The sequence below is a fragment of the Anolis sagrei genome, chromosome 9 (assembly GCF_037176765.1).
Source record: "Anolis sagrei isolate rAnoSag1 chromosome 9, rAnoSag1.mat, whole genome shotgun sequence".
Classification (NCBI taxonomy): Eukaryota; Metazoa; Chordata; class Lepidosauria; order Squamata; family Dactyloidae; genus Anolis; species Anolis sagrei.
The window spans coordinates 26,802,870-26,830,097 of NC_090029.1; the positions used below are offsets into that span (position 1 = coordinate 26,802,870).

The following is a 27,228-nucleotide window of genomic DNA, read 5'->3' on the forward strand; positions in this document are numbered from 1 at the left end:
TTCAGTAAAGTTCAGACTGAGACTCTATTTGAAAATCTGGGACTATTTAGATTCAGACTATTTGAAGATCTGGGACTATTCAGACTGAGACTCTATTTTAAGATCTGGGACTATTCAGACTCAGACACTATTTGAAGATCTAGGACTATTCAGAGTTAAGATCAGAACAATAGGGTTACAATTGTGACTAAGGACCCATTTACATTGCCATATAATCCAATTTCTGATCCCAGATTACCTTCTTTGAACTGGATTATATGAGTCTACACTGCCGTAGAGTCCATCTCAAAGCAGATAATATGGGGTCGAATGATATGGAATTATATGGGAGTGTAGATCCAGCCTAAGTAGTTATCATAAATATGGAACAATTATGGATGAGTAAACCTAGACAAGTGTTTAATATATTTTAATAATTTAATCTTGATGGCTTTAGTGTAATAAATTGTTTAACTGCTTTTTCTTTAATTCTTGTATCTATATTTTTATGTATTGGTATTGTTTTATGTCAGATATGGGCAAATTTCAGCCCTCCAGATGCTTTGGACTTCAACTCCCACAATTCCTAACAGCCTACCGGCTGTTAGGAATTGTGGGAGTTGAAGTCCAAAACATCTGGAGGGCTGAAATTTGTCCGTGGCGGTTTTATATTTAAAGTTAGCCACCTTGAGTCCCTATATCGCAGTGATTCCCAATCTCAATTTCACAAGAAAGTGTCCATGGACCACCAGTGGTCCGCAAAAACGAAAATATGGTCTGCGGCCTCACCGTTACTACACCATTATCTTGAAACCACATGGCAACGAGAGAGATTGGTTGCAAAACCCTCTTATGGTGCCTAGGCAACAGGAATGTTGGTAGGGGAGAAGCTGACTACCCACGAAAGATTACCACTACCTCATCAGCTCTAGATTATTAAATATGGTTTTCTGTGGGCAAGCACATGGCAACTACTGGATGAGACATGTTCTTTATCAGAAACTAGAGCTGATGTAGTCTATCCAATGCAATTATCTGAATCAACACCCCAAATAACCAAACCGAATCTAAAGTTGACCAAAAACTGTTTTGTACACTAATGTTAGAGAGTGGTCCCTGGTCAAAGTGGCCCCTGGTCAAGCGATCCCTGTTCAAAAAAGGTTTGGGAATCACTGTTATGAGGGTTGAATGAAAGATAATGCCTCCACCTTTGTAACTCCTCAACAGATGGCAGTACCGGTATACGACAGGTACTGGCTTGTTCAGTAGACTCTCCTCTACAGTTCCATTTTGGCAGGAAGCCTTAGCATTTAACGGTTGTATTGTTAAAGTGCAAACTATGGGACCCTGTACAGATGGTCGGTCAATGCAACTTAAGCAACGTGCAGTCATTGAATTATTGACAGCAGAAGGTGTCATCCCAAAGGAGATTCATTAGAGAATGCAAGCTGTTCATGGTGATTGTGTTGATGTGAGTACTATGTGTCGTTGGGTGAGTAAGTTTAAATTTGTTGAGGTGGGAACATCTGACTTGCATGACAAAGAGTTGGATGTCCTGTGACAGCAACCACTGAGTTTCACAAGCAAAAGGTTGACAGATTGATTCAGGATGATCATTGTAACACTCAGGAGAGAAATTTCAGTCATAATTGTCATTTCACAAGAAAGTGTGGGTCACATTATTGCTTTGCTTGGCTATCGGAAGATCTGTGCACGATGAGTACCCAGGATGAGTACTCTGATTGCGGAAACAGAGTGTCGACGTTTTCAGTGACGGCTTCAGAAAACTAGTTCATCGTCGGCAGAAATGTATCCAATTGTCTGGTGATTATGTGGAAAAGTGAATAGTGGTAGTTAAAGAGCATGTTCTAGGGATTATTTCTGCATTTGATTTATTAAACTATTCCCATCCAAACCCAAGTAACAAAGGTGGAGGCATTACTTTTCATTCAACCCTCGTATATTGAGAGGAAGGTGGGGTGCTTCGTTTAGTCCAAAAGCTGAGTTCTCATTTGTTTTCTCTTTAATGTTTTTGTGTTAAGTTTTAATCACAATGTTTCTAACACAGATCTCATTTTCCTTCTCTGTTGGGTTGTGTCTAAAAATGGCAGGGAGTTACATTGACAGCCGCTATTGGCGGAGCAGACATGCCGGTCGTGATTACTGTTCTCAACAGCTACTCCGGATGGGCCTTGTGTGCAGAAGGGTTTCTTCTTGACAACAACCTGATGACTATTGTTGGCGCCTTGATTGGTTCTTCTGGGGCCATCCTGTCTTACATCATGTGTGTGGTACGTTCAGCATATAGGTCCTCTGGCTGCTGTGGTCCTCCACAAGAAAAATAAGCAAGGCTACATTTTCATCGCATCAAAATGTGATGAAAATGTATATTTCATGGCTTATCATGCAGTAGGAAAGGATCTAAACTACATAGCAGTTTGATACCATGTTAAATAACATGGTTCCATACTATAGCCTCCTATTTGTTTATTTATTTGTTTGTTTACAGTATTTATATTTGGCCTTTCTCACCCCGCAGGGGACTCAGGGTGGATTACAATGTACATATACATGGCAAACATTCAGTGCCATAGACACACAACATATATAGACAGACACAGAGGCTATTTAACATTCCAGCTTTTTCATGAGGGTATTCTGACTACCAGGGGAGCTATCACTTCAACGTCCATTTGTGCCACTGATTAAGTACTTCCTCATTCTTTGCATGCTTACTGGAGATTTTTATGGCCTTGTAAATTAGCCTCACCGCATGACGATACCTAAATTTTCTACTTCACAGATGCAACTGTCTTTCGGGCTGCAAAGGTCAACAGCAAGCTACACAAATTGGTTGGAAGCTCTCTCCAACCCGGGCTGGCTTCGAACTCATGACCTTTTGATCAGTAGTGATAATAATAATAATAATAATAATAATACTTTATTTAGGTTCTTGTGGGTTTTTTCGGGCTATAGAGCCGTGTTCTAGAGGCATTTCTCCTGACGTTTCACCTGCATCTATGGCAAACATCCTCAGAGGTAGTGAGGAAATACTTTATTTGTACCCCGCTACCATCTCCCCAAGGGACTCGGTGCGGCTTACATGAGGCTGAGCCCAAACACAACAATACAAGCAATAATAACAACAATACAAACAATTAAAAAAGAAAAAACATAGACAGTAAAATACACAACATTATCAATAAAACACATAATTTAAAAAGTGGGAAGGCCAAATGTAGAGTTAAAATTGGAAATAATAAATGCAGGTGACTCCCAGCCAGCTGCGCCACAGTCTCGGTGCTATAGATACTTTATGGTACAGCTATCTTACAGGGTATTCTGTCTCATCAAACTACAAATCTCAGGATAGAACCATGACAATTAAATTCGGGGTAGGAAATATTTTGGTGTTTTATAGGGGTATGGGGAGGGATCTGCTGCAATAGCTCTAAAGCTGGGTTGCTGTGAGTTTTTGGGACTGTATGGCCATGTTCCAGAAGCATTCTCTCCTGATGTTTCACCCTCATCTATGGCAGGCATCCTCACAACCTCTGAGGATGCCCGCCATAGATGTGGGTGAAACGTCAGGAGAGAATTATTTTGGGACATGGCCGTACAGCCTGGAAAACTCCCAGCAACCCATAAAAGCCTTCAACAACACAGCCCTAAAGCCATTATCCAGATGTTTTTAGACATCTCCCAGCCCCAGACAGCATAGTCAATGGTCAGCCATGGAAAGACTGTGATATAAAGCCAGTGAAGAGGTTTATAATGAGACTTTAGGGGGTTGTTTGGAACAAAGGTTGTTTATTTATTTATCTATTTAGGAAATGCTGGTCATGGTACAAATAGACAAGCTGAGTAAGGGGAGCGAGCGAGCGAGCGATGACTCTTTCAGCCAGTCTCAGTTCTCCCAAAGCGAGCAACGTTCTCTTGGAACTCTATCCCAGCCATCTGCAAAATCTTACATTTTTATTACCTTCACTCATTGTGTTCTAACTGTCTCTCTCTCCCTGCTGCGAAAACTAATTGAGTTTGCCTTACTAGAACCATTGCTTTTATTCGTTCTTGCGCATTGAGGGCTAAGGCCGCACCGCAAGATTAAGAAACTACACTTGGAAGACTGAACTAAGGGTCCCTCTGAGGTCTCTCAAATAAATCTGAATTTCCTAGAATATTTCTGGTGCTGGAGGGTAACAGAAAACATGCTGAAGATTCCATCTTAAGCAGAGATATGAACATTACTTTATCAAAAGTGCAATTATGAGTTGCTGTAAGTTTTCCGGGCTGGATGGCCATGTTCCAGTAGTATTCTCTCCTGACGTTTCACCTGTATCTATGGCAGACATCCTCAGAGGTTGTGAGATCTGTTAGAACCTAGGAAAGTGGGGTTTATTTATCTGTGGGATATGTCCAGGGTGAGGGAAAGAACTATTGTCTGTTTGAGGCAAGTGTGAATGTTGCAATTGGCCACCTTAGCAGTTTCAGAAACTACATGCCCATTAAATGGCCAATTGCAACGTTCACACCTATGAGCCCTATGAGGAACGGCTTAAAGAGCTGGGCATGTTTAACCTGAAGAAAAGAAGGCTGAGAGGAGACATGATAGCCATGTATATATGAGGGGAAGTCATAGGGAGGAGGGAGCAAGCTTGTTTTCTGCTGCCCTGGAGACTAGGATGAGGAGCAATGGCTTCAAAGAAAGGAGATTCCATCTGAACATTAGGAAGAACTTCCTGAGTGTGAGAGCTGTTCAGCAGTGGAACTCTCTGTCCCGGAGTGTGGTGGAGGGAGGAGGAGACTAGGACACAATGGAACAATGGTTTCAGACTACAAGAAAGGAGATTCCACCTGAACATTAGGAAGAACTTCCTGACTGTGAGAGCTGTTCAGCAGTGGAACTCTCTGCCCCAGAGTGTGGTGGAGGCTCCTTCTTTGGAGGCTTTTAAACAAAGGCTGGATGGTGGTGCTTTGAATGCAATTTTCCTGCTTCTTGGCAGAATGGGGTTGGACTGGATGGCCCATGAGGTCTCTTCCAACTCTATGATTCTACCTGTACTTAAAGTGAGGTTAAAGCCATTTCCTTGTGTCTCAATTGACTCCAAGCCCAGGTCAATTTCTTTAGTGCCTTTCATTGGATTTTGAAGCAATTGACTTTCTTTTAACCTAAGTGTTGTGATTCCCCAGGCCATGAATCGATCTTTGCCCAATGTCATTTTGGGCGGATACGGAACGACATCTACAGCTGGAGGAAAACCCATGGAAATCGTTGGAACGCATACTGAAATTGGGGCTGACCAAACAGTTGACCTAATCAAAGAAGCTAACTCAATCATCATTACACCTGGTAAGTGTTTCCATGGAGCTTCATTGAGCTGCACAGTAGTAATTTGAATGGGCTTTAAATGGAGGGCTGGCTAAGGCAATCAATTCTCACTATATTATGCTATCCCTTCTATAGTTGTATATGTTGTTGTTTTTGTTGGAAATAGCAACCTTCTACAAGCCTCCTATGCTAGTTATTTGTTATTTATATAATTGCGATTGCTTACTATGTTGCATGTATATGATTTAGTATGTAGCTTTCCCTTAAGTCTACGTTGTTTGAGGTTGTGGGAGGGACTGCAGACCATGTGGGACTATTCTGGGACTATTCAGACTGAGACTCTATTTTAAGATCTGGGACTATTCAGACTGAGACTCTATTTTTAAGGTCTGGGACTATTCAGACTCAGACTCTATTTTAAGATCTGGGACTATTCAGACCCAGACTCTATTTTAAGATCTGGGACTATTCAGACTGAGACTCTATTTTTAAGGTCTGGGACTATTCAGACTCAGACTCTATTTTAAGATCTGGGACTATTCAGACCCAGACTCTATTTTAAGATCTGGGACTATTCAGACTGAGACTCTACTTTAAGATCTGGGACTATTCAGACTGAGACTCTGTTTTAAGATCTGGGACTATTCAGACTGAGACTATTTTAAGATCTGGGACTATTCAGACTGAGACTCTATTTTAAGATCTGGGACTATTCAGACCGAGACTCTATTTTTAAGGTCTGGGACTATTCAGACTGAGACTCTACTTTAAGATCTGGGACTATTCAGACTGAGACTATTTTAAGATCTGGGACTATTCAGACTGAGACTCCATTTTAGAAGTCAGTACAGTTTTGAAGTCGATCAGTACAGTTTATGAAGTTAGAAGTGTTAAAATGCAGTTGGTAGTGTCAGTATGGTGCAGTGAGCAGTCAGTCTGTATTGAGACAATGTTCGGTAATGTGTTAGACTGAAGAGAGTGTTAGTCTGTATGCAACAAAGAAGAGATTAAAACAGAATGCTTTAGAGAACTTATTGTTTAAACTTTTAACCAATAAGAAATGTACCTGTATGCTGAATACATGAAGTTTGTAAGGAAACCAACTATGTTACTTTTAAAGAAGACTACCTATTTTTGGTCTCTTGAGAGCATGATTTAATAAAAACCAATATATTTTATGGTAGAGTAGCATCTCTTTTAGGCAACTGAAATAACACTTTTGAAGATCTGCTATATATTTTGTGCATTGGGATATCTTTGTTCCTAACAGTTCAGAGAGATAACCAGGTATATCAGTCTAACAACTGAGAAGCCTAATTTGCCTTGCATGAATACCAGTGGATATTTACCACTAAGGAGAAGATTCACTCAAACAAGTATTTAACTCTGCTCAGGAAGATCATACTTTACAAAAGGGTGATGATTATTTCAAATAGTATGAATGCCAATTAATCTCCAACAGGGTCACGCTTCCAAAAGGCTATGGAGATTCCGGGTTTTCCAAAAGGTTATGATCTCTAAAAGGTCATGCCTTTCCAAACGCCTTTCCAAACATTTTCATTATGTTATTCAATTGACATAAAAGTTTTGACTACACGGCCTGTATAATGATGATGATGATGATAATAATAATAATAATATTTATTTATATCCCACCACTATCTCCTAAAAGGAACTTGGAGCAGCTTACAAAACACTGCAGTGCAGTATATAACATATACAATACATGAGTATCAAACATATCACATAAAAATTATAAAACATCCACTATCAATGCAATAAATAAATGAATAAATAAATAATTTTATTATGATGGTTATAGCCCGCCTTTCTCAGCCATACGGTGACTCAAGGCAGTGATTGGCATACAGTGATTGGCACAATTCGATGTCAGGCATTCATAAAAGTGCCATTCAAAACAATCAACATTACAATATAAAACATATATAAAAACCGTTAAAACATGTAATCATCGGTGTCATCCTGTTAAAAATGTTATCCAGTAACATCGTCTGGCCATCCCATGTTCATCATTCATAGTTCCATGTTATCTATTCTGCTGCATTCTCAAAAGCTTGCTCAAAGAACCAGGTTTTTACTTTTTTTGGAAAGTCAGGAGGGAGAGGGCCGATCTGATATCCCCGGGGAGAGAGTTCCATAGCCGGGGGGCCACCACTGAGAAGGCCCTTTCCCTCGTCCCTGCCAATTGCGGGATCAAAAGCAGGGTCTCCGCAGACCCATCTCACAAAAAGGCAGCTTACAAGACACTACAGTGCAGTATATAACATAAATGATACATGAGTATAAAACATATCACGTAAAAATTGTAAAACAACTATTAGGTAAAGGTAAAGGTTTTCCCCTGACATTAAGTCCAGTTGTGTCCGACTCTGGTGTTCATCTCCATTTCTAAGCCGAAGAGCCGGTATTGTCCATAGACACCTCCAAGGTCATATGGCTGGCATGACTGCATGGAGCGTTATCTTCCTGCCGGAACGGTACCTATTGATCTACTCACATTTTCATGTTTTTGAACTGCTAGGTTATATGTTTATTGCCTATGTTCTTATTTTAATTGCTTGTATTTTTGTGATTATTGCTTGTATTGTTGTGTTCGGGCTTGATCTAATGTAAGCCGCACCGAGTCCCTTGGGGAGATGGTAGCGGGGTACAAATAAAGTGTTGTTGTTATTATTATTATTATTATTATTATTATTATTATTAAGTTGGCAGAAGCTGGGGCTAACAGCAGGAGCTCACACCACTCCCTGGATTCAAACCTATGATCTTTTGGTCAGCAAGTTTAGTAGCTCAGCGGTTTAACCCACTGCGCCAACTATCAACACATAAAATAAAATAATACAATTTAAAACTCAAATGAGAGGGCCTTTTCAGTGATGGCACCAAAAGTATAGAATGCCTTTCCCAGGGAAGTCTGCCTGGTACCAGTCTTGCCTTCTCATTTACTTTACAGTTTGGTTTTTGTCACTCTTGTAGGATGGGGCCTTTGCGCAGCCAAGGCTCAGTACCCCATTGCTGACATGGTGAAAATGCTCACTGAGCAAGGAAAGAAAGTCAGGTAAGTATAATCAATCTGTTGATGTTGGTGAAGAAGAAAATCCCGATAAGACGCAAGGAAGATACTATGGTTCTAATCCTTAGCCACGTAAACTGTGCTCTTTATCATTGGGGCACTCTTCGCCCTCAAACACACTTCCTGCCCCAAAAGTTATTTTGCTGGATTGTTTTATTTGCTGGCATTGCTGTGCAGAAACTCTAGCTCTGGAGATTAGAATTCAAACCCCTGCTTAGCCAAAGAAATGTAATGGTGATTTTGGACAAGTCTGAGGCTCCTTCTACACTGTCCTTATATCCCAGGATTTGATCCCAGGTTATCTGCTTTGAACTAGATTTTATGAGTCTCCAATGTCATTTGAGGGTTGAATGAAAAGTAATGCCTCCACCTTCGTAACTCCTCAATAGATGGCAGTACTGGTATACAGGAGGTACTGGTGTGTTCAGTAGACTCTCCTTTACAATTCCATTTTGGTGGGAAGCCTTAGCATTGAACAGTTGTGTTGTTAAAGTGCAAAGTATGGAACCCTGTGCAGACGGTTGGTCAATGTACTGCCATCTGTTGAGGAGTTACGAAGGTGGAGGCATTACTTTTTCTGCTAAGGCTTCCCGCCAAAATGGAACTGTAGAGGAGAGTCTACTGAACAAGCCAGTACCTGCCGCATACCAGTACTGCCATCTGTTGAGAAGTTACGAAGGTGGAGGCATTACTTTTTCTGCTAAGGCTTCCCGGCAAAATGGAACTGTAGAGGAGAGTCTACTGAACAAGCCAGTACCTGCCGCATACCAGTACTGCCATCTGTTGAGGAGTTACGAAGGTGGAGGCATTACTTTTCATTCAACCCTCGTATAATATGGGATAAGCAGATAACCTGGGATCAGATCCTGGCATATAAGGACAGTGTAGAAAGGGCCATACTTTCTCAAGGAAGCAAAGCATATCTCATGATACAATCCTTTTAGGGTTGACACTGAAGCTACACAACAAGAGCACCTATCCTACAGGGTTGGAAATAGAACAAAACCTGCCATCTGTTCCCATTTAAGAGCAGTGTTCTCCCACGAAAGTGCCCTTTGTGAACGCTGGCCGCCCTGCTCCACATATTCTGGTGTTGCAACCGGTCCAGTCAGGAGGTAGACAAGCGTTAGAACTGGCTTGCCTCCACCTGCGTTGCATAGCTGACATTTATCAGTTCCTCTTTATTAGTTCAGCATGTCTTGGATGCAGAGGGGCCATTCTTTTCTCTCTTGGTCTTCCAGGTTTGGCATCCATCCGGTGGCCGGCCGCATGCCAGGGCAGCTGAATGTTCTGTTGGCAGAAGCCGGTGTCCCTTATGACGTAGTGCTGGAAATGGACGAGATAAATGAAGATTTCCCAGGTAAATAAAAAGAATGGAGGGATAAAAGGAACTTGTTGTCGAAGGCTTTCGATGGCCGGAATCACTGGGTTGCTATGAGTTTTCTGGGCTGTATGGCCATGTTCCAGAAGCATTCTCTCCCGATGTTTTGCCCACATCTATGGCAGGCATCCTCAAAGCTTGTGAGATCTGTTGGAAACTATGCAAGTGGGGTTTATATATCTGTGGGATGTCCAGGGTGGGAGAAAGAAGCCTTGTCTGTTTGAGGCAAGTGTGAATGTTGCAGTTAGCAAGCTTTATTAGCAGTGAATGGCCTTACATCTAAAAGGCCTGGCTGCTTCCTACCTGGGGGAAGTTCTTTGTTGGGAGGTGTTAGCTGACCCTGATTGTTTCAGGAGGGAGGGGGCTGATCTAATATCCCTGGGGAGGGAGTTCCATAGCCGGGGGGCCACCACTGAGAAGGCCCTGTCCTTCATCTCTGCCAATCACATTTGCGAGACGGGCTGGATCGAGAATAGGGCCTCATCTTACGATCTTAAGCTCCTAGATGGTTCATAGGAGGAGATACGTTCAGACAGGTAAGCTGGGCCGGAATCGTTTAGGGCTTTATAGGCTAAAGCCAGCACTTTGAATTGTGCTCGGTAGCAAATTGGCAGCCAGTGGAGCTGACGCAACAGAGGAGTTGTGTGTTCCCTGAGCCCCGCTCCTGTTAGTAACCTGGCTATGCCTGCGAGATGTGGACAGTCTACAGGCGTCGCATACAGCTCCTGGAACAATTCCATCAGTGTTGCCTCCGGAAAATCCTGCAAATCTCCTGGGAAGACAAGCAGACAAATGTCAGCGTGCTGGAAGAAGCAAAGACCACCAGTATTGAAGCGATGGTCCTCCGCCATCAACTCCGCTGGACCAGCCATGTTGTCTGGATGCCTGACCACCGTCTCCCAAAGCAGTTGCTCTACTCTGAACTCAAGAATGGAAAACGGAATGTTAGAGGACAGGAAAAGAGATTTAAAGATGGGCTCAAAGCCAACCTTAAAAACTCTGGCATAGACACGGAGAACTGGGAAGCCCTGGCCCTTGAGCGCTCTAGTTGGTGATCAGTTGTGACCAGCAGTGCTGCAGAATGGAGGGTGAAAGAGAGAAACGTGCCAAGAGGAAGATGCGTCAAGCCAACCGAGACCGCCTTCCACCTGGAAACCGATGCCCTCACGGCGGGAGAAGATGCAGGTCAAGAATAGGGCTCCACAGTCACCAATGGATCCACCACCAGGTTACCACTCTTGGAGGACCATCATCCTCGGACTACGAGGGATCGCCTAAGTAAATAAGTCAGTCAGTCAGTCAGTAATCTATTTGGGATGTAACAAGAGCATGGACCACCGTGGCCAAGTCAGACTTCTCAAAGTACGGGTGCAGCTTCCCTCTATGCTTGTATTCCCTCTATTCTACATACAGAGGCATGATTAGATTGCTATTTGGATCCTAATTTCATGCTACTTAGGATCGCTTTTTCCATCAAAGGGTAGCCAAGGCAGTTTGAGAGAAGAGGAAAACGTAGGGATGTAAATAATATTTGCCATTGCTTTGCTTCTCTCTCTCAGACACAGATCTGACTCTGGTAATTGGTGCCAATGACACTGTGAACTCTGCAGCCCAGGAAGATCCAAATTCAATTATAGCTGGTATGCCTGTCTTGGAGGTCTGGAAATCTAAGCAAGTAAGTAATAACCAGAGGCTGGTAGTGATTTGTTCGTTCTGTGGCTGTGGAATTTCGCTCCACATGAGGATAAACAATAGTCGGTGCGAAAGAGAAACAGGCAGAGGGCTTCTCTCTCCACTACAAAAGAGATGGCAACGAGAAGAGCCCCAGGATATCACTTCAGGATTCGGCATATATGTATCTCTCTGTGTGTGTGTGTGTGCGCATATGTGTGTGTTTGTATATACACACACTAGCTTGGGTATCCCTGCGGTTCCCAGGATATTTGAAAAAGGCATTGTTTGTTTTGTGGTGTTAGGTAATATCATTTGGTTAATTAGTAACACTATTTATTTGGGGGAAAAAATCCAGTATTTAATTTTGTTGTTTATGAATGCTCCCATTAGCAAATGGGAGGTGAGCTACAATTCCCAGAATCATGGGTCCATCCTCCCCAAACCACACCTGTATGCACAGCCGGTCATGTTGGGTCTGTGTGCCAAGAGGGGTCCAGATCCGACATCGGCTGGGTCAGTGCTCTCTGGATAAGGGTTCCATCTGAACATTAGGAAGAACTTCCTGACTGTGAGAACTGTTCAGCAGTGGAACTCTCTGCCCCGGAGTGTGGTAGAGGCTCCTTCTTTGGAAGCTTTTAAACAGAGGCTGGATGGCCATCTGATGGCTTTGAATGCAATTTTCCTACTTCTTGGCAGGGGGTTGGACCGGATGGCCCATGAGGTCTCTTCCAACTCTAGCATTCTATAACTAAAACTCCCAAAATCAAGGTGAATTCTCACAAACCCCTGCAGTATGTTCAGTTGGTCATGGGGCTTCTCTGTGCCAAGTGTGGTCCTGGTCCATTGTTGATGGGATCACAGTTTCTCTGGATACAGGGTGAACTACAACTTCCATCCTGTTGAGTCAGTCCCCTAAACCCCTCCAGTCTGTTCAGTTGCAGATCAATTCCTTTCTGTTTGCTGTGTGCCATAGGAAAGGGTAGGAAAGCATTAAGGGAGAGGTGGTGGGCAGGATCATGCAATTCCACTCAAGGAACCCTGGGATGGCTGCCTGTGGTGGAGGAAACACGTCAGTTCTAGGATGAGATTGCCCTGGAATGAAAGCATACCATGGGTGGTGGGCCATATTGTTTGGGGCTACATCAGTGGTTCTAAACCTTCCTAATGCCGTGACCCCTTAATACAGTTCCTCCTGTGGTGGTGACCCCCAACCATTAAAATTATTTTTGTTGCTACTCCACATCTGTAATGTTGCTACTGTTATCTGATATGCAGGATGTATTTTCATTCACTGGACCAAAATTGGTGCAAATACCCAATATGCCCAAATTTGAATACTGGTGGGGTTGGACGGGGATTGATTTTGGGAGTTGTAGGTGCTGGGATTTATAGTTCACCTACAATCTGTATGTGGCAGGTACTGGCTTGTTCAGTAGACTCATTCTGAACTCCACCAGTGATGGAATTGAACCAAACTTGGCACACAGAACTCCCATAATCAACAGAGAATACTGGAAGGCTTTCATGGTCATTGACCTTGAGTTTGGGAGTTGTAGTTCACCTGTATCCAGAGAGTACTATGGACTCAAACAATGATGAACCTGGAGCAAACTTGGCATGAATTCTCAATATGCCCAAATGTGAACACTGGTGGGGTTTGGGGAAAATAGACCTTGACATTTGGGAGTTGTAGTTGCTGGGATTTATAGTTCACCTACAATCAAAGAGCATTCTGAACTCCACCAATGATAGAATTGAGCCAAACTTCCCACACATAACCCCCATGACCAACAGAAAAGACTTTGTTTTCTGATGGTCTTTGGCAATCTCTCTGACACCCTCTTGCGATCCCCCCCAGAGAGCCTGATCCACAGGTTGAGAAACACTGGGCTGCATCTTACATGGTGCTCACTTTAACCCAGTGGTTCTCAGCCTGGGGTCCCCAGATGTTTTTGGCCTGCAACTCCCAGAAATCCCAGCCAGTTTACCAGCTGTTAGGATTTATGGGAGTTGAGAACCAGGTTGAGAACCACTGACTAACCTGTAATGTCAGTGGAGGGAGTGCCTTTGGAGACTTCTCAGCACTTGTGGAGGTAGGAGGCTGTCTGTGGACACCTCCACCACATACACATTTTCAATGTGGAGAAATAAGGTTGAACACTGTGAAAGCCACTCACTGCATGGCTACCAGCCTCCTCCCAGTAGACTCCAAGGAAAAGCTTTATGAGAACTACCACTCCTCTTTGCGTCCCCCCAGCAACAGCAAGGGTATCCCTCTGGGCAGCTAAACTAGGAAACCCCAACCAAGAATGGTCATCTTGCAAGTCCCTGAACTGACTCAGAAGTGGAGTGGGCAGATCAAAAGACAACCTGGCCAAATGGCATGACCTAAAAGAAATCCCACACCTTGTGTGACTGTGGAGCAGAACAAACAACTCCGCATCTGTATGCTTGTCCACTATGCCCTGCCTCATGTACAGAAGAAGAGTTGTTGAAGGCTGCAGACAATGCCATTGCTGTTGCCCGTTTTTGGTGAAAGGATATTTAGCCACCTGCGATCCTTCTATTTTTTATCAGTTTTATACTAATTTATGCAATACTTTTAATACAAAATTTAAAAAAATGTGGATAGATAGATAGATAGATAGATAGATAGATAGATAGATAGATAGATAGATCGGGAGGAAGTGGGAATAACAAGAGCTGTGCCATGTCAATTTTATCTGCATTGGTACTCAAAATTCTTCCAAGACTCTGTGATATTATGCTCTCTGTTTGGGGAAAAAGTGGCATTATCTATGGTGGGTTGAATATTTTCTTGTATATGCCAAGAATTACGTACGGCCCAATTGCCTAAATGTAATTTGTCATTTTGTTTCTCCGCCAGGTCATTGTCATGAAGCGCACTTTGGGAGTTGGCTATGCTGCAGTTGACAACCCCATTTTTTATAAGCCCAATACCTCGATGCTCCTTGGAGATGCAAAGAAAACCTGTGATGCGCTGCAAGCTAAAATCAGGGAGTCTTACTATGCCCATTAGTGTCTCCAGTCAGAGCTGCAAACCAGTGAGAAGCAATATGGAATATTCTTAATTACATTGGGAGAGTTGCATCACTTTGAAATCAATGCAACCTGAAACAGTAACTCTAATTGGGTTGGGTACATAATGTGTATTGTTTCAAGGAGAGGTTTAAGAATGGATGCAGTTTCTAGGTTATATACAATTGTGAGAAAGGCGAAACATATGACATTATCTGAAAATGTAGCGGCTTGTATGCCTTTATGGGTGAAAATGTAAATCTCTGTATTTATTAAAAAATAATTCTGCATAATTTGCAGATCATTTGATTTCTCTTATGCTACACCACCAAGGCAATTTTATATTATCTTTATGGATTTTATTTTGCAGGTTAAAATTAGATAGAAAGTGAATAGAAGAGAGAGATAAATTTTATATTAAATTGGAATATTGTAGTTTTTAAATATGCTGTAAACCGCAATGAGTCGCCGTACAGGCTGAGATATTAGCGGTATACAAGTGTACCAAATAAATAAATAAATAATAAATAAAAGGGGAAAGAAGGGAGGGAGAAAAGAAAGAAAGAAAGAAAGAAAGAAAGGAAGGAAGGAAGGAAGGAAGGAAGGAAGGAAGGAAGGAAAGAAGGAAGGAAGGAAGGAAGGAAGGAAGAGAGGTGGGGGTAATGGGATATTTACAATTCTTCCTTACTCTTGACCATAGGCCAGAATTGTTGGGGTTCTTTTCTAGATGGGTTAACTGCTCCAAGTGGTTGAGCTGTTCTTTGTTCTTCTAGTCATAGCATAATCTTCATCTTCTCCTGTTTCAGAAAGTTGATTAGTTGTGATCAGTCTATTTATTTATGTATAAATATTTACCCCCCCCCCCATCTATATATATAAAAATGCTCTGTGCATAATGAGTACCTTAAAAACAAAAGAACCAATGAACAAAATCACACCAAATTTGGCAACAAAACGTCTCACAACACTAGGAGTGACCATCACTCAAAAAATTATGACTTTGTCATTTGGGAGTTGTAGTTGCTGGGATTTATAGTTCACTTACAATCAAAGAGCATTCTGAACTCCATCAACAATGGAATTGAACCAAACTTGGCACACAGAACTCCCATGATCAACAGAAAATATTGGAAGGGTTTGGTGGGCATTGGCCTTGAGTTTGAGAGTTGTAGTTCACCTACATCCAGAGAGCACTGTGGACTCAAACAATGATGGATCTGGACCAAACTTGGCACAGATACTCAATACGCCCAAATATGAACACAGATGGAGTTTGGAGGAAATAGACCTTGACATTTGGGAGTTGTAGTTACTGGGGTTCATCATTCACCTACAATCAAAGAGCATTCTGAACAACAGAATCGGGGAAAACTTCCCACACTGAACCCCCATGACCACCAGAAAATACTTAAGGCCATCCAGTCCAGTTCCCTTCACCAGGGCAAGAAAACGTAAACAAAGCCCTCCTGACAAAGAGCCATCCAGCCATAGAGATAGATAGATAGATAGATAGATAGATAGATATAGATAGATATGATTCACACACACTGACAAAGAAACAGCAGGAAATACTGTTTACCCACAAGCATAAAGAAATTACATATATTAGAAACCAACACTTTCTCGTTACTTTATTTTCCAGATCAACAGACTGGGCCACAGCAATGCGTGGCAGGCAACAGCAAGTGAATCTATAAATATAAATTCACCCCCTATAAATCTATAAATATAAATTTACCCCTATAATTCTATAAATATAAATATAAATTTACCCTCTATAATAAATCTAAACTTATCTATAAATAAATAAATAGTTTATTTAATTATCATGTCAGAAGCAAATTGAGGGTACAGTTATAATGTCTTTAAGAGAAGATAAACAAAGTTAAAAACTTGGCATTATACTAGATTTCCTTTGACCAGAAGCTGACCACTTGGCAAATGGTGGGGATATGCAATGTGGGAATGCCTATAGTTGACAGGACAGAGGATTGGATATGGAGTGCTGGATATGGACAGAGTTTTGGGACAACACCCGACTTGTGTGGAAGCAGTAAAGTGCCATCCAGAACCTCACCAAATCTTGGATTTCATGTTGTCTTGGGCATGAAAAACGTTCTCTATAAATGAACAAAATCTGTTTATATAACTATTTCTCTGTCTCTGATTTCAAACAGGAAAAAACAAGTTTCATAGAAATGCAGTTTGGAAGAAAACGAGTATGTTTTTCTTCCCTATTTGACTATTGTAAAACAATAGGTCAAGGGGTTTGCTGTTGTATTTCCAATGGGTGGGATGCTTTCCCTTTATCACTCTAGCCCAGTGATCTTTTAAAAAGCTGTTTTGGACTTTCCGGGGAAGTTCAAAGGAGTCCTTGTCTAAGAAGAAACGAAAAGGTCCAAAACATGATCCAAACCCATGCGTGGGAAATCGTATTAATCGCTGTGCAAAGCCAAGGTGCCCTTTTCCTGACAGTCATAAGAAACAACAATGGACAGTGAAAGCATTTGCACTTTATTAGGGAGATGACTGCTAAAGATATTTCTCGCTGTAAAAACAGCACATGCTTCGTTCTGTGCAACATTAGCAGTTCAAGCGCGGTGGGCCACAGTCCAATCCGCCTTAAGGGCACTTCATTACGGGCTGGATGGGAGCTACGGTTTATATGCCAGAATGGGGGTTATTCTGCCCTGAACTTCCGAACCCTGGCTGTGCTGTGTCACCGAATGAATGCAACAGGACCTGGATGATCGGTCTGTCTCCACATCCATTTTGAGTGAATCAAACGTAATCTAATGTAAGGATACATCCTGCTCACTGTGAGTTCCAAAATGTAAATGGGAAACAAGCTGCTGGCCCAATCACTGTCTTTTCTCCTTTTTGGTACTTGAGACTCTGGTACAAGGTAAGACTTTCTATAGGTCAGTGGTTACCAACCTGTGGTCCGTGGACCACCTGCGGTCCGCAAGAATGAAAATATGGTCCACGGCCTCACCATTACTACACCATTGCCTTGAAACCATATTGCAATTACAGCAACTGATCTCGCGAAACCCTCTTATAATGCCAAGGCAACAGGGATGCTGAGACGGGAGAGGCTGACTACCCGCAAAACATTGCTACTACCACATCAGCTCTAGATTGTAAAATATGGTTTTCTGTGGGCAAGCAGATGGCAACTCCTGAATGGCATATGTTCTGTATCAGAAACTAAAGCTGATGTGGTCTATCCAATGCAATTTTCTGAATCAATACCTCAAATAACCGAACCAAATCTAACAATGACCAAAAACTGATTTGTAACCCTTTTGATACTAATGTTGGAGCATGGTCCCTGTTCAAAGTGGTCACTGGTAAAAAAAATAAAAAAAAAGGTTGGGAACCACTATTATAGGCTGTCGTTAACCAAACACTGATATAGGAATATCATTCATTTTAAGGATGTTTCATGAGACTGCCCATTCCTATAATAAAATAACAGAGTTAGGAGAAAGCACATGGGCAATCCAGTCCAAACTTCTGTTATGGCACAATCCTTTCCCTTCTGTCTCTAGAGGAGACCAGGTTTAATGCTTAGTTAAAGCTGTTTCTACTCTAGAGGAGACAGGTGCTGCAGGCGCATGGCGCTCTCTCCCAGGGAAAGAAGTGTGAATGATCTGGAGCTATCCTACCTCGGGCTTCCTTAAGAAAGCCCTCTTTTCTCTTGATTTGCAGGCCCTGGAGTGGTGCATTTCCCCCCTTCATGCTTTAGTCTCCTTTCTGCTCCCGTTTTAATGCATAGTAATTAAAGCTGTTTCTACTCGAGGAGATAGGCACTACAGGCTGGTGTAGTGCTCTCTTTCTGCAGCACACAGCTTTCCAAGGCATTTTAAGGAGGGTTCCCCACTTCCCAAGGAAGGAAGAACGAATGACCTGGAGCTATCCTACCTTCCTTAAGAAAGCCCTCTTTTCTCTTGATTTGAAGCCCTGGAGTGGTGCCTTTCCTCCCATAATGCTTCAATCTCCTTTCTGCTCCCGTTTTAATGCATAGTAGTAATAGTACTGCATAGTAATGCTTTATTAATGTATGTATTTTGTTTCGGCATCGAATTGTGCCAACTGTGTATACCGCCCTGAGTCGCCTTCGGGCTGAAATAGGCGGGATAGAAATAATGTAAATAAATAAATAAATAGCTAAAGTTGTTTCTACTCTAGAGGAGACAGGCACTACAGGTTGATGCGGCACTCTCCCCCTCAGCACGCTTCCAAGGCATTTCAAGGAGGCTCCATTTCCCTTGGAAGAGAAGTTGATCTGGAGATATCGTACCCTGGGGTTCCTTAAGAAAGCCCTCTTTTCTCTTGATTTGCAGTGCCTCCCCCCCCCCCGCCACGCTTCAGTCTCCTTTCTGCTCTGGTTTTAATGAATAGTAGTTAAAGCTGTTGCTACTCTATCTAGAGGAGACAGGCGCTACAGGTTGATGCGGCGCTCTCTCCCTGCAGCACATTTTCCAAGGCATTTTAAGGAGGCTCCCCCATTTCCCAGGGAAGGAAGAGTGATGGACCTGGAGCTATCCCACCCTGGGCTTCCTTTTAAAAGCTTTCCCCCCTTGTGCTTTTCCCTCCCGCACTCCACTTGTAACTGAAGGCAGCCAGTTTTTGACAGCCACTGTTCTGTTGCAGTTGAAGAAAACATGGAGGCTGGGCCCTTGCTGTTATGGCCATCCGAATGAGCCAGACCAACCAAAGGGAACTAGCCAGATCAAATCTGTGCACAAGCCTAATAACAACACCATCATTATAAAATGCCTGAATCAATTTTTGAGCTTAATTTAAACCCTAACTGACACTAAATAGCTCATTCTGGGTTTTTGTTTCTGTATGAGAGAGACACACCAAAATATTGTTCTAATCTTATATTTTTTTTGTAAGCAACGACATCACCAGAATGAAGTCATCCTGGATGGTCAAGAACACATTCCTATACAATGAAACAGCCGAACTGAGCTTCACTATGTTTAAGAAAAGAGTCTCCATGTTGGCATCTTTGCTGCTCATTAAAAAGGAAAACATTTCTATTTAGAGGCAACGGGCTTAGCTTTGTTTCGGGCAACACTCCCACAGCAGTCAGTTGGAAACTTGCCTGATGTTATATGCTTTCAGCTAGGATTAAGTACAAAATCTGAGGGGCAGAAATTCTTCAGCATTCTGAAGAGTTTTCTAGCCAATTACATATATTTTTAAATCCTGTTATTCAAACCTTAACTGAGTTTTGAAGAACCAAGCGCAATGGGTCATAATGGAAGTTTTGATTTTATTCCACTGACACAGGAAATGTTTTATTCTTTTCCAGAAGAACTCCTGGCATTTCTTATCAGTTTGTACATAAACGAGAAGAAAAAAAGCAAGTTGTCATATTGTCCCTCGTATTTTTCCTTTAAGACCTCCTTGTGATAGTCTACTAAAAAGTAATAGATTGCTTCAATGGTAGACAAGCAGGTATCAGGCTTTCCTTTTTGGTGACGCCAAAAGCAGGTTTTCCTTGATTTTAGTTCAACCTGTAGCAATCCTATAAAAAGAGGAGAAACGTAAGGCAACATGTGAAGCAGGTGACAGTGAAAAATAACAGGCAAACCATAACTTTCTTCCAACCATCTCACACAGAAGGTGTCCAATGGAAAATTCTGAGGTGAGTTCATTTATCTATTTCCTCCAAAACTGGTTTTTTATACCAATAGTCATTTGTTGTTGTTGCATGCCTTCAAGTCATTACTTAAGGCAGCCCTAGTGCAAATCATAACAAGGTTCCCTTGGCATCTAGAATGGGGGTCAAAATCTTATTATGGTCTTGATTTTGATCCTCTTAGATCAAGAGTGCCAAACTCATTTTCATCTAGGGTCACATCAGCCTTCATGGTTGAAACCATGGATGGAGAATCTATATATACAATATATACAGAGAACCTTCTCTCTCTCTCTCTCTCTCTCTCTCTCTCTCTATGACATTGTGGTTGGTGCCCTTTAGTTTTTACTCAATTTGCGTACTCAGTATTGAATAACCCCTACGCTGAGAGGGAGCCGAGATGGTGCAATAGGTTAAACCCTTGTGCCGGCTGAACTGCTGAGCTGAATCCCAGCAGTTCGAATCCATGAGACAGGGTGAGCTCCCACCTGTCAGCCCCAGCTTCCCATGCGAGGACATGAGAGAAGCCTCCCACAGGATGGTAACACATTTGGGTGTTCCCTGGGCAACGTCTCTGTAGATGGCTGATTCTCTCACACCAGAAGCAACTTGCAGTATATTCTCAATTTGCTTCTGACACGATTAAAAAAAAAACTCCCACACTTTTGAATATCCAACATGTCAACTGGGAATAATGGGAACTGCAGCCCAATAGCACATTTGGCTCTGGCTCCTTCCATACAGCTGAATAAAATCCCAAATTATGTACTTTAAACTGGGTTATTTATTTTATTATTTATTTATTTACAGCTTTTATATTCCGCCCTTCTTACCCCGAAGGGGACTCAGGGCAGATTACAGTGTACACATATATGGCAAACATTCAATGCCAATTTTTAACATACAACATATACAGAGGCTATTTAACTTTTATATGGCAGTGTGGATTCATATAAGCCAGCTCGAAGCATATATTGTGGAATTTTCTGCCTTGATATTCTGGGATATAGGACTGTGTGGGAAAACCCACTGAGGTTGGGGAAAGGTTAAATGAGATTTTAAAATCAGACATCATCCTATCCACAAGTCTAACCTCTAAATGCAAACTTCACCCTCCTGACTAAGCAGAGTAAACTGCAGTCTTCCAGATGTTTGCTGCATCACAACTCCCATTGGCTTTTGTTATGATGTCTAATTATGAGGAATACAGGAGTTGTAGTCCAGCATCTGCAGGGCCACATTGGTTTGTTTATTACTGTCTAGTCATTCACATTCACACAAATAAATACAATATGTGAAAAGGCAACAATATAAAACCACATAAAAGAAAAATAAACATCAGACAAACAAAATACAATGACAACAATATAAACAACGTACTGCATAAAACAACTGCCATACAGGTCTTGACTATGAAAATTCAATATTATTAAGATACACTATGAAATTAAAGGTGAAATTATTTAGCTAAGTGGGCCCCATAAAATGACATGGTGGGCTGAATTTGGCCTGTGGGCCTCCAGTGTGACACATACCCCATTTGCTGACTATGTGATCAACACATACAGATTTATATTGCCTAACAGACCTGTTATAGTGTAAACTTTAACATACCTTGAAGTCGCTCATCTGTGACAATTTTGTTTGTCTGATTCCAGGTACTGTCAATAAATATAATTTTCTTCAAAGTCGTATTTTTACTCCCGCTGTGCACCTGTTGTTCACTCGTACTGCTGTCCTTGCCTGACTCTAATCTGGCACTCTTGAGGGCTGGTGCCATTGCTGAATCTCCATCTTTATCACTACTGAAATTCTTCTCACATTTGCTTTGCAAAGACAGAGGAATGTCATTTACTAAAATGGAATTAGGACCAGGAAATATCAGAGCAATCTAAAAGGAAACAAAAATAGAATTTCTTAAGCTGGGTTACCATTTTAAAGTACACTGCTACACCAGACAATTGGAAGTACAATAGTTACAAACATTATTCATTATTAATGTGATTATTCCCCACATGCTCTTGAAAAGAGATGTTCAGGATGTTTGACATCTTTCAGCAAGAATATGAGCTTTAAGGCAGGAGTCCAAATTCAATTGTTGCACTTCAACCCCTCTGTATAAGAGTAATAATACTGATTTCTGTTTTCATAAAGCCATAGAAATATATATGCAATGTTTGAACATTTGACCATCCTTCTTACTTCATGCCTCATTTCTTCATAGTCTGGGATGCAAGGATATGTGTAAATGGTAACATCTTCAGGTGCCAGGAGCTTGGCATGCACCGCTGTACTTTTGCCATCTGTTTCATTCGGATGTTTAATGATGTCAATTTTCAAAGGAAGCTGAAACCAAGAACACAGAATACAGCACTCTTCAGTCCAATCATAGGAATAGCTTCCTTGACAATTTATCTTCAGTAACAAGTATGAGATAGTAATTGAAAAAAGTAGAGCAAAGTGTGCTATAGAAGGATGTTTCTGCAGTTTAATCAACTTTTCCCATGTTTTATGGTAGAACCAATTAGGAAATAACATTTATAATCCAGGAACAAAAACCATGTTACATAGGTCTCCTCAACACAGACATACAATCCAGAATATCAAGGCAGATAATCCATAATAAATGCTTTGGACTGGATTATCTACCATACAATCCAGTGCAATATGGATTTTATACAGCTGTGTGGACGGTGTTGCACCTCAGAGTAGATTCACCTTACTGAAAAACACCGAACTGCACACAGCCAGAAGTCTTTATGGTTTATTAAAAATAAAACGTAAAAAGTTTGTAAAAGCAAAGGTTAATGTTCCAAAAGATCAGGATAACATAGCACTTGAAGCGTAATCCAATAGGCATCAGCAAAGCAAGACCCAAGAGAACATGACAAAGTCCTGCAAACCATGAACACAAAGACTGCAAGATAATCCAGCCTAGCCTAAGCAAGCTCCTTAGGTAAATGCGAAGTTGCTTTGACAAAGATCTGATCTCAAACACGCTGTTTAATACCCTTTGCAAAACATGAAGGTGTTTGTCTGGCCTCTGGCCTCCCTCTTGTTTGCTATCCTCTCACTCCTTCGAACACGGAATTCCAACCAATCAGCCCGATCGAAAGTTCCCATATCGTCAAGGTCAATCTGTTCGTTAGCGTCAGCCTGTTTTTCATTATCAGGCTGAGAACCAGACAAAGAGATGTCTTCCTTCTCAGGGTCAATCTGCACCTGGCTATTTTCAGTATCAAGACTCTCATGCCTTGCTGTGGAAAACTGCACTTCTTCTTCACAGTCTATAGCAGGGACATTTTGGATCAAACTGTGAACCTGAGTCCCATCATCCTCATCAGAAACACTCTCTGATTCCAGTTGTGTCACAACAGAAGGGGCAATAGTGTAATATGAAACATGACTCCCTCTGTTCAGTAAATCTGGGAAGCTAAACCAGGAAATCCCAATTGGATGCACCCCCATGAGGATCTTCCTCTAAGGGCAAACCAAGAATGGGCAACTTGGAAGTCCCTGAACAGACTCAGAAGTGCAGTGGGCAGAACAAACAACTCTGCACCTGTATGCTTGTCCACTGTGCCCTGCCTCGTGTACAGAGGAAGAATTGTTTAAAACAACAGACAATGCAGTCACTATTGCCTGGTTTTGGTCAAAAATTATTTAGCCACTTGTGCTCCTTCTATTTTTATCAGTTTTATACTTATTTGTGCAATGCTTTTTACATGAAATAAATAAATAATGCAAATCTTTGGCACTGGGGTCCTTCCACACAGCCATAGAACTCAGAATATCAAGGCAGAAAATCCCACAATATCTGCTTTGAACTGTGTTATCTGAGTCCAGACTGTCATATATTCCAGTTCAAAGCAGACATTGTGGGATTTTATTCCACTGTGTGGAAGGGTCTTGAATTAAACCTTGGCTCCTTTTTCATAGGTAAATGTATTAGGTCCCTTCCACACAGCTGAATAAAATCCCACATTATCTGCCTTGAACTGGAATATATGGCAGTGTGGACTCATAACCCATGGCCCTACTACACAGCTATATAACCCAGAATATCAAGGCAGAAAATTCCACAGTATCTGCTCTGTACTGGGTTATCTGAGACCCTTTCCACACAGCTGAATAAAATCCCACCAATATCTGCTTTGAACTGGAATATATGGCAGTGTCAAGAGAGCCCAGTTCAAAACAGATATTGTAGGATTTTCTGCCTTGATATTCTGGGATATAGGGCTGTGTGGAAGGGCCTTCAGAATATTAAGGCAGGAAATCCCATATTATCTGAGTGTGGACTCAGATAACTCAGTTCAAAGCAGATTATTGTGGGATTTTCTGCCTTGATCTTCTGGGATAAGGGTTGTGTGGAAGGGCCCTGTGTTATCTGAGTCCACACTGCCATATATTCCAGTTCACCGCAGATACTGTGGTATTTTCTGCCTTGATATTCCGGGATATAAGGCTGTGTGGATGGCCCTGGGTTATATGGCTGTGTGAAAAGGCACTTAGATTTATTTATACTCCACTTTGGCAGGAAAAACGAAATGCAAAGATACAAAATGGGAGACGCCTGGCTCGAGAGCAGTACGTGTGAAAAAGATCTTGGAGTCTTCGTGGACAACAAGTTAAACATGAGCCAACAATGTGATGTGGCGGCAAAAAAAGCCAAAGGGGTTTTGGCCTGCATCAATAGGAGCATAGTGTCTAGATCTAGGGAAGTAATGCTACCCCTCTATTCCGCTTTGGTTAGACCACACCTGGAATGTTGTGTCCAATTCTGGGCACCACAATTGAAGAGAAATATGGACAAGCTGGAATGTGTCCAGAGGAGGGCGACTGAAATGATCAAGGGTCTGGAGAACAAGCCCTATGAGGAGCGGCTTAAGGAGCTGGGCATGTTTAGCTTGAAGAAGAGAAGGCTGAGAGGAGATATGATAGCCATATATCAATATGTGAGAGGAAGCCACAGGGAGGAGGGAGCAAGCTTGTTTTCTGCTTCCCTGGAGACTAGGACGCGGAACAATGGCTTCAAACTACAAGAGAGGAGATTCCATCTGAACACGAGGAAGAACTTCCTGACTGTGAGAGCTGTTCAGCAGTGGAACTCTCTGCCTCGGAGTGTGGTGTAGGCTCCTTCTTTGGAAGCTTTTAAACAGAGGTTGGATGGCCATCTGTCAGGGGTGATTTGAATGCAACATTCCTGCTTCTTGGCGGGGGATTGGACTGGATGGCCCATGAGGTCTCTTCCAACTCTTTGATTCTATGATTCTATGATTTGCTTTGAATGAAAAATAATAATAATAACAAGATATATCGATCACTAACCTTCACAACAGGAATGTCTCTGGTTGGGACTGTTTCAACAAGAACGTAGCACGTGTAGCAATAGAACATCCTCGAACTATGGCATCTTGGGCATTTGGATCTTCCTTGCTTTTGGGCTCTTTCGAGGACGGCTTGAGACGCCAGGCACAAGTTATCCATTGGGGTTTCTCCCTTTGTGGCTTCTTGGTTTGTCGTCAGGCATTCGGAACGTCTCTTGATTCCCTGAGTCTTCTCATCGTCTTCTTTCAAAGTCACAGGTGGCATTAATGACATTTTATGGTTTCAATAATAAGACCTTGATCTGTTGAATGTCCAAAAGTGGGGTGGGGGGGGGCACAACAGCATTAAAAACAATAATAATTATTTATATTTATTTATTTATTTATTTACCTTACTTATATACCGCTGTTCTCAGCCCGAAGGCGACCCACAGCGGTTCACAACAAATACGAACAGCAAAAATTCACTGATACAGTATAGAAACAGTTAACAACCTAACACATTACACAATTAATAAACAGTTACTACAATACCCATTCACTGTCGTCTCGTCATCAAAAACATGTTCCAGATTCGTCATCCATTGTTCCATTCCAGTGTTCATTAACCAATCATTGCACTAATTATTCGAACGCCTGCTCAAACAGCCAGGTCTTCACTTTTTTGCGGAATACCATTAGAGATGGTGCTAGTCTAATGTCCGTAGGAAGGGCGTTCCACAGCCGAGGAGCCACCACCGAGAAGGCCCTATCTCTTGTCCCCGCCAGCCGAGCTTGAGAAGCAGGTGGGATCGAAAGCAAGGTCTCCCTGGAAGATCTCAAAGTCCTGGTGGGTTCATAGGCAGAGATGCGGTCGGATAGGTAGCTTGGGCCAGAAACGTTTAGGGCTTTAAAGGCCAACGCCAGCACTTTGAATTCAGCCCGGTAGCAGATCGATAGCCAGTGGAGTTGGCGCAACAGGGGGGTTGTATGCTCCCTGCGCTCCGCTCCTGTTAAAATCATGGCTGCCGAGCGTTGGAAAAGTTGGAGCTTCCGAGCTGTCTTCAAAGGCAACCCCACGTAGAGAGCGTTGCAGTAGTCTAAACGGGATGTAACCAGAGTGTGGACTACCGTGGCCAAGTCAGACTTCCCAAGGTACGGGCGCAGTTGGCGCACAAGTTTTAACTGTGCGAATGCTCCCCTGGTCACCGCCAAAACCTGGGGTTCCAGGCTCAGCGATGAGTTCAGGGTCACACCCAAGCTGCAAACCTGCGTCTTCAGGGGGAGTGCGACCCCATCCAGCACAGGCTGTAACCCTATGCCCTGTTCGGCAATTCAATTAAATTGGAACTAGACCAGGTCTGGGCCAGCTTGGGCCCTCCAGGTGTTTTGGACTCCAACTCCCACCATTCCTAACAGCCTCAGGCCCTTTCCTTTTCCTCCTCAGCCGCTTAAGGAAAGGGCCTGAGGCTGTTAGGAATGGAGGGAGTTGGAGTCCAAAACACCTGGAGGGCCCAAGCTGGCCCAGGCTTGCAATACAGGTGTTTATACTCACAGGGAAAACAACATCAACCTATTCTCGCAGTCTGGGGTCAATCACAGCTTCTTCTCCTTGGAAAGTGGAAAATGTCCCAACTTGGATCCTCCTCCTTTGTTTTCACCAGCAAAAGGAAACGTGCGTCTCTCTTCACAATATGGAATCGATGCTCCTCCTGTTTGGTGCTAGGCCGGAACGCAAGTGCCGCGGCTCGTGGGGCGGACCGG

The 27,228-nt window shown here is 42.4% G+C and overlaps 2 protein-coding genes across 2 annotated transcripts in view; one reads left to right on the plus strand and one right to left on the minus strand.

Annotated features, from left to right (window-relative positions):
- The window catches only part of LOC132762386 (NAD(P) transhydrogenase, mitochondrial-like), an 85,317-nt gene extending 70,528 nt beyond the window's left edge, over positions 1-14,789 (plus strand). The window contains exons 17-22 of the mRNA XM_060755316.2: positions 2,091-2,270; positions 5,170-5,329; positions 8,306-8,387; positions 9,644-9,762; positions 11,343-11,458; positions 14,345-14,789. Of these exons, the coding sequence (XP_060611299.2) occupies positions 2,091-2,270; positions 5,170-5,329; positions 8,306-8,387; positions 9,644-9,762; positions 11,343-11,458; positions 14,345-14,497 (810 nt within the window). The 3' untranslated portion in view covers positions 14,498-14,789. The remainder of the gene's footprint in view (positions 1-2,090; positions 2,271-5,169; positions 5,330-8,305; positions 8,388-9,643; positions 9,763-11,342; positions 11,459-14,344) is intronic.
- Positions 14,790-19,766: 4,977 nt separating this feature from the next.
- Positions 19,767-27,220, minus strand: DTWD1 (DTW domain containing 1). Its single transcript, XM_060755314.2, has 5 exons — positions 27,020-27,220; positions 25,487-25,787; positions 22,358-22,501; positions 21,770-22,046; positions 19,767-20,041 (listed from the first exon to the last, which is right to left on the minus strand). The coding sequence occupies exons 2-5, from the start codon at positions 25,757-25,759 to the stop codon at positions 19,812-19,814; spliced, it is 924 nt and encodes a 307-aa protein (XP_060611297.2). The 5' UTR covers positions 25,760-25,787; positions 27,020-27,220; the 3' UTR covers positions 19,767-19,811.
- Between the last annotated feature and the right edge of the window lie 8 nt (positions 27,221-27,228).